This window comes from Pungitius pungitius, chromosome 21 (genome assembly GCF_949316345.1).
Source record: "Pungitius pungitius chromosome 21, fPunPun2.1, whole genome shotgun sequence".
In the NCBI taxonomy this organism is placed as follows: domain Eukaryota; kingdom Metazoa; phylum Chordata; class Actinopteri; order Perciformes; family Gasterosteidae; genus Pungitius; species Pungitius pungitius.
In genome coordinates, this window is record NC_084920.1 from 825,405 (window position 1) to 832,401 (window position 6,997).

The 6,997-nt window shown below is 53.0% G+C and overlaps 1 protein-coding gene across 1 annotated transcript; it reads right to left on the reverse strand.

Moving 5' to 3' along the window:
• Positions 1-722: 722 nt before the first annotated feature.
• gprc5c (G protein-coupled receptor, class C, group 5, member C) lies at positions 723-6,447 on the reverse strand. The gene is made up of 5 exons (XM_037464462.2): positions 6,293-6,447; positions 3,796-4,852; positions 2,800-2,900; positions 2,555-2,671; positions 723-1,855 (listed from the first exon to the last, which is right to left on the reverse strand). Exons 2-5 carry the CDS (start codon positions 4,787-4,789, stop codon positions 1,823-1,825), a joined length of 1,245 nt encoding a protein of 414 aa, XP_037320359.2. The 5' UTR covers positions 4,790-4,852; positions 6,293-6,447; the 3' UTR covers positions 723-1,822.
• Positions 6,448-6,997: the final 550 nt, after the last annotated feature.

Below are 6,997 nucleotides of genomic sequence, written 5' to 3' on the forward strand. Positions count from 1 at the left end.
CATGAAGTCTTAAACATGTCCGTCCCACACTTTGGTCTCCATGGAAACAGACAGTTATCGGATCGACTGACAGATGTTGGTTCAGATGTTCACGTCCTTTACGGGTTTCTTACTCCTCGCCATCATCAACTTAAACGTCCCACCGAGCAGCTGAACATTTGAACTTCACCAGTAGACGCTCAAGGAGACACAGAAGAACGGAGAAAATACATAAATAACCACTGAGAGACACAAAGGGACACATTTCTTCTCCGCTGGACCCCCTCCCCCCCCCACCAAGCTTCTCCACAATGTGGGGCAGGTAGCAGGGAGGTGTGTTGGTGCTCATGTGTCCTTCCTCAAGGTCTTCCTCACGGGCTCACAGCAGGGGCTTTGTCCTAAGGGGACAAGGACCACTCTGTTCTCTGACGCCGGGGGGGCGGGGCCACAGGGGGAGGTGGGAGAGGGGGGGAGGGGTGTGGGGGGGCCACGAAGGTGACCCGCTCATGACTCACCTGGAGCAGAGGCTGCAGTGATCTTTAGTCACAGTGGGTCTTTCTCCTTTGTGCCCCCTCCATTCCTTTCCTCGCCTCCTCGCCTCCTCACGTGCCAAAACTCTGAATCTAATAATATATGTTTATATATAGATATATATAGATATATATATATATCTATATATATATATCTATATATATATACTGTATATATATATATAATGGCGACACCTGGCCTGCGGGAGACAGAGGGGCTTTGACGGACCCGAGCACCGGGTTCTGGTCTCAGTCGGTCAGCAAAGAAAAATGAAGAACTAAACTTGTTGTGTGTCTGCGTTAAAGTTGCTGCGGTTTAAAGCCCCCAATTCAGCACTTTGAACTCTGACCTTTGGCTAACGAACAGGAAGTGACCGTATTTGGTCGTGGGCGTTGCGTGCGTCTCTGGACGCTCCCTCAGTGTTTGAACCCTAACGGACTGAACCCGGATCGACGGCTCCGCCTCCTCCGGTGACCTCGGTGAGTTGGTGTGGTGTGACCTCGGATCAATGCGTGTGTTTGCACCAGCTGATGAACCCGATCGACCTGTTTGTCCCTCTCACGACGCGCTGAACCCACAACTGGTCCCGGAGCCGCATCGGGACGTGTGTGCAATGAAAACACGACACCACTGTCAACAGGGCCGGTCCGTTCTGAGAAAAGCCGCCTGCGGTTCCACCCTCGTCTCCAGTAAGACGCCACGCTGAGCAGGACGCTGTTTATTGAGTAAAGACATCCGAGGTGAGTCCTGTTGTCAGTCAACACAGCGAAGAGATGCATCGACGTCATGAATCAGCTGCTAGATGATGACGGGGGGGCCTCCGCTGCCGTCCCGGTGGGGGGGGGGGGCGGGGGGGCCCGGGGACTCCGGACATAAAGGTGTCTCATGTAATCTGTTTGGTGTCTTTAATGGACTAAGATAAGGACACCTTCACATCTATTGATGTTTGATTGGTAGGAATAAATCATACATTAAATAAACATATTCATACAAGCGTTAACATATTTACATCAACCCAGCACCAGTTGCTCATATGACCTTTGACCCTCTGATTCACCCCAATATTCACATTCCAAAGAGAGTAAATCAAGTCGCACCAGGTTTATTTGTGATCTGTGTGGTGGGGGGATAGGGGGGGGGGGGGGGGCACTGTGTGAATATAATGCTGTGTCAGCACCGTCACTGACACCACCTCAAAGCCACAGCTTTGATTTCCAAATGAGGCTCTGCACAGCAGGTCTGGGGAGGGGGCAGGGGGGGGGGGGGCAGTGTCCACATAGATAGATCCAAGGTTCGGAGCAACAGCAGGAGTTCACCACTGGGACGTCCTCTGGGGAGTGTCCCCCTGCAGGTGGAAACACGAGGACACATTACAGGACAGTTTACCATCAGTCACGTGACGTCACATCAGGTCCAATCAAAAACATGTAGGTTTATTCAAATGTTTCCTGTGTGAAATCTCTCATATACACATATATACATATACACATGTATACATATACACATGTATACTGGACTCTACTCTGCTTGGTGTGATATTCTTAACATAAACGTAACCGTCTCCCTTTCGCACATTTGTGTCAAATCAAACCAACAATTCTTCTCAAACTCATGAAGGAACCGAGTCAAGTCCAGAAGGTACAAGACCAGGTACGAAGGAGGGGAAAAAACAGACAAAGAAGTGATTCATGGTACCTGTAAAACAAGTTGCCATGGATACGGCAGGCGGCAAGAGGTCGACGCGAGAAGCAAGGAGAGAGGAGATGAGGAGTGAGGATAGGAGACGAGAAGAGAGGAGAGATGAGGAGACGAGGAGTGAGGAGAGGAGATGAGGAGCGAGGAGAGGAGACGAGAATAGAGGAGAGCTGAGGAGACGAGGAGCGAGGAGAGGAGATGAGGAGCGAGGAGAGATGAGGAGCGAGGAGAGTAGACGAGAATAGAGGAGAGCTGAGGAGATGAGGAGCGAGGAGAGGAGATGAGGAGCGAGGAGAGGAGATAAGGAGCGAGGAGAGGAGACAAGGAGCGAGGAGAGGAGATGACTCACGCTCTTCCCGTTGGTGAGCGCGGCCTGCGTGGGCGGCGTGCTGCTCCCGCTGTCGGCCGCTGAGTGGGTGGAGGCTCTGGGGATGCTGATGTCATAGGAGACCTCCATGGGGGGGTGCTGCACAACAGCAGAGAAATTAAGGAGAGACCTCTGGACCTGACCTGGGCCTTACTTCACCTGATCTCACACTGTCTCCTTCTCTGCGTCCTGCATTTGGACAAAGCGTCTCTGCTCATCATACTCACGTTTCCACCCGCTTTGCTGATGAGGGCCAGCTCCGTGGGCTGGTACACGGAACCACGCAGCTGACCCGTGTAGCCGCTGTACGGGGACACGGGCTTGGACGCTGTAAGGGACAGAGGGGGGGGGACCACACACAAGTCATTCATTTGTCCTCTTTGTGGCCTCCTCGTAGGTGCTTTTGTTCCCTAGCAACCGTCTCTCGAATCAGCGCACAACAACGAGTGAAGACACGTAATCAGCAGATGGAAAGCCCAGAGGTGGAGGAGAGGCACCACTTTGTCCCTCCTCGGTGTGTTCACCCGGATAAGAGCGGGGGCCACGCCTCAGTTGCCGCGGAGACGCTGCTAACACAAGGCGCGATGTTTCTGTTGGGGACGAGTGGTTATCGATGTGTGTGGCTCTCAACACAAAGAGAAAAAAAAGCACTTGTTGGTTAATGATGAAGCTGCTGCACCTCCACAGGGTGAAGCCTTTAGTCTCCAACCAGGATGGGGATCCACGTCCTTATTTTAAAGGCCCAGAGGCGCCGGATGAATGTTTAACAAACTGCAACGTGTGACTTCCTCCAGGAGAGAAACACCTGAATACAAACCGTTATTCTCCACCTGGGTGACTCCCGCTGACCGACCATGAGCGGCCTCAAGGCCTCAGGGAGGGGGAGGGGGGGGAGGGGGGGGGGGCAGAGGTCTGCAGGCTGAACCCCCTTTAAACACCGTGAATCCAAATCCAAAGATGTGAAATGCATCCAGTGAGGAGGACCTAAAGGCCTAAAGGCTACTTTACAAAGAAATAAAATCATTAACATTTACAAACCGTGGCCCAAATGAACCTGTAATACCCAATAAATACGTTTGAAGGTATATTACCCCATAAATGTATCAAGTTGTTGGCGTTTTCTGCCGCTGCCGATCCTTGTAATGATTAAATAATAAGATGAGAACATTTCAGCATGTCAGAGCGTCCTGTAGGAAGCCAGCGATGAAGAGGAGAACACGCACCTTGTTTGGGCTCGTCCATGGAGAAGGCCTTGTTCTCCATGAAGACGCTCTGGGAGCTCTGCTCCTTCAGGATGGTCTCGTAGCCGACCCCTCGGCTCGGGTACAGGTCCGGCCCGAAGCTCTGCTGGCCCTCGTCCTCGCTGGTCACCACGCAGAGGTCGTGGATGGTGTAGAGGAGGACGAAGGCCCACGCGTTGGCCACCAGGGCGATGGCCAGGGTGGGGTCGTCCCAGGTGGGGCCCCCGCTCCTCTCGTTGCCGTAGACGTACATGGCGATCCACGCCACCCAGATGCCCACGGAGACCAGGCAGGTCAGGAGGACGAAGGCGGCGTCCTTCTTCCACTGTTGGTGTTTGCCCGCCATGACGGCGAGGCTCCCCGCCAGCGCGGCCAGGATCAACGCCATCACGTAGATCAGCGCCATGGCAAAGTCCTGGTTGGCCACGTTGCAAGGCGCGGCCGCCGCGTCGCCGCCGCTCGCGGCCGTGGCGTTGAGCGGCGCCCACGGCTGGCGCACCACGGTGACGATCAGCCACTCGGTGTTGATGATCACCTCCACCAGCCACAGGCCCGCCGCCCCCAGGCACAGGGCCCAGGCCCGGGGGCCGCCGCCCCGCCGGGCCAGCACGTTCAGCCTCACGCTCTGCATCAGCAGGCAGGCGAAGCAGCCGGCGAACAGCACGCCGAAGAGGAACCGGCGCGAGGCGCACGTGGAGAAGTCCTTTCCCACGATGAAGGCGAAGGTCAGGCAGAAGAGGCCGGCGGCGCACACCAGGAAGCCGGCGCTGAGCGCCACCGAGCTCCCGCGGTTCTTGTCCCGCACGAAGGGCCCGCTGGCCAGCAGCGCCAGGAGGAGCACGGCGGAGACGGCGACGCCGGCCGCCGCCAGGGCCTCCAGCACGATGCCCCACGCCGCGCTGAGGTCACACAGGTTGTAGTAGAGGGAGTCCAGGTCGGGGCCGCAGCCCTGAGGGGTGCTGTTGCTGGTCGCCATGGCGACCGGGGGGGGGGACCAGGGGTTCGGCGTGGACCGGTTCTCGCGGGATCCTCACGGCGCCTGCACGGACGGAGGGACACTGAGACGTGTGTGCTGGGAGCGCGTCAGCAGACTCGTGGTTACGCCCCAATAAGCAAATAAGTCGGTGCGCACACAGCGGTGACGCGGACACGCAACAACGCCGCCGAAACACTCAAACTGTGGACTCTTCACGGCTCTGATGTTAATCATTCATAGGGTCGCTTTGGACAAATGTAGTTTCTGTGCATTGCGGTGGCAACAGAATCAATGAGAGGTGAAAGTTCATCCGCCCCAAAGGCGGCGGTCAAAAAGTGGCCCATAGATACTTTTATTTAATTTCAGCAACATCCAATCAGATTTAAGACCACCGCCTCGTATCCCTCCGTGGATTACAACGAGCGAGGGGGACTGCGTATTAAAAGAGGCCATCCGAGTGATTTCCGTTACCGTGGAGACCTCAAGGACCAACTCTTTTATGGCATGATCACAATTTCAGCAACTCAGGGCAGGAACACAAAGATCATGAAGCAAAAATCCAAAGCAAACCAAGGAAAGAAGTGGTTGAAATACCTCAGAAGGTCAGCGAGCTGTGTGCAGGGACAAGACTCCTCCTCCAGTGCTTCATCAAGGAAAAGAAGCTCAGCTCGTCATCGTCATGGCGATAGGCTTTATATGCAAATGCTCCACTGTCACAGTGACCACAGGGTGAGACCTTTACTCAGGACGTCACACCCCATGACGAGAGGAAATACAACGTCAACATCGTCTAAAGAACTAAATAATACAAAAGAGAAATAAAACCAAGAAAACATCAATGAAACGAGCCGCCCTGGTTGCCCCTAGCAACAAAATGAATTGTTCCAAAAAGGAATTTAAGAAATAACAAGAAAATGTCGTTGTGCTTGAATGAGCTGCTCTCAATCGTGTCACATGGTCTCCATCAGTAAACACTTCTCAGAAAACATCACGTGACCTCAGGTACTAAACGCTGTGAAATCCAATCACACAGAAACCAAGACAATGATCTCAGAGGACCCCCGATTCCCACGGCCCCCCTTCAGGGGCCCCTGCTCCATGTTCTCTGTCCTGAACGGTACTTAAACGCACCACGGGAGAAGAAAGAGACAAAATAGAGAATTCACGGCCCATGTTCTGCCTTCAGGGTCTGAACATTTCAATAATACATGTAGTTTATCTCTATAAAATCTATAAGCTTCATAAAGCTGCAGCTCTGTGATGCATTTCATGAACCAACAAAGTGTGCGTCTCCCTCCTTATGTACACACTTTAACATCACAACGTCACCCAACTGGACTTTAGCAGCAGTTTCCCACGCGCACCAGGACGCGTTCAGGGACACAAATGGACACTTTAACGCAGAAAGACCTTAAATATCCACGAAGAGGTCCTTGTGATGTCACAAATCTGAGAACGAGCAGAAGCGCTGCGTGTAGAAACCGAAATGTGATGCTTTTATACCTGAACGCGTGCGTCTTCTTCACCTGTTCCCCGCAGAGGACCAAGAACCATCAGAGCTTCAGAGACGCGAGTCCCACCAAGAGCTTCCTCTGCGTTTAAGTTGTGATTCAAAGGAAAACAAACGAGTTTTAGGAATCCTTTAGAGGAGTGTTTACGATTCGACTGCTGCCAAGGTGTCTCTCTCTCTCTCTCTCTCTCCCTCCCTCACGCACACACACACGCGCGCACGCACGCACGCACTTTAACGCACGCATGTCCAGCTTCCCCTTAAGCTCCCGCCGATGAGGAGAAGCAGCGGTGCGCAGCGACACCTGCTGGTAGAAGCTCTCTGATCGGGATTATTTGGGAGCCTTTGGTCACGTGAGGTGGCAGAAGGAAAGAAGGACATCTGTCCATTTAAAAGCACCACATTAAATCTGTCAAGAGACACTTATGAGGTCATTCATTCATGTTTATTAATGTTCAACTTCCCCAGTTTATTAGGACTATTATTGCTTTGTACTTTTGCTTCTGTTATCATGCAAATGGTATTGACCGTATCAGTGCTATTTACATATAAATATGTGTATGTATACTATTTAAAGACAGCATTCAGGGTGTTGGGCTTGTTCCTCAGAGATGTTCTGGTCAATGATTAAAGGAGCATTCGGCCCAGTTGCTTGTTGACCTGATTATTGCTGCTTCACTTCTCTGACGTCTCGCTAG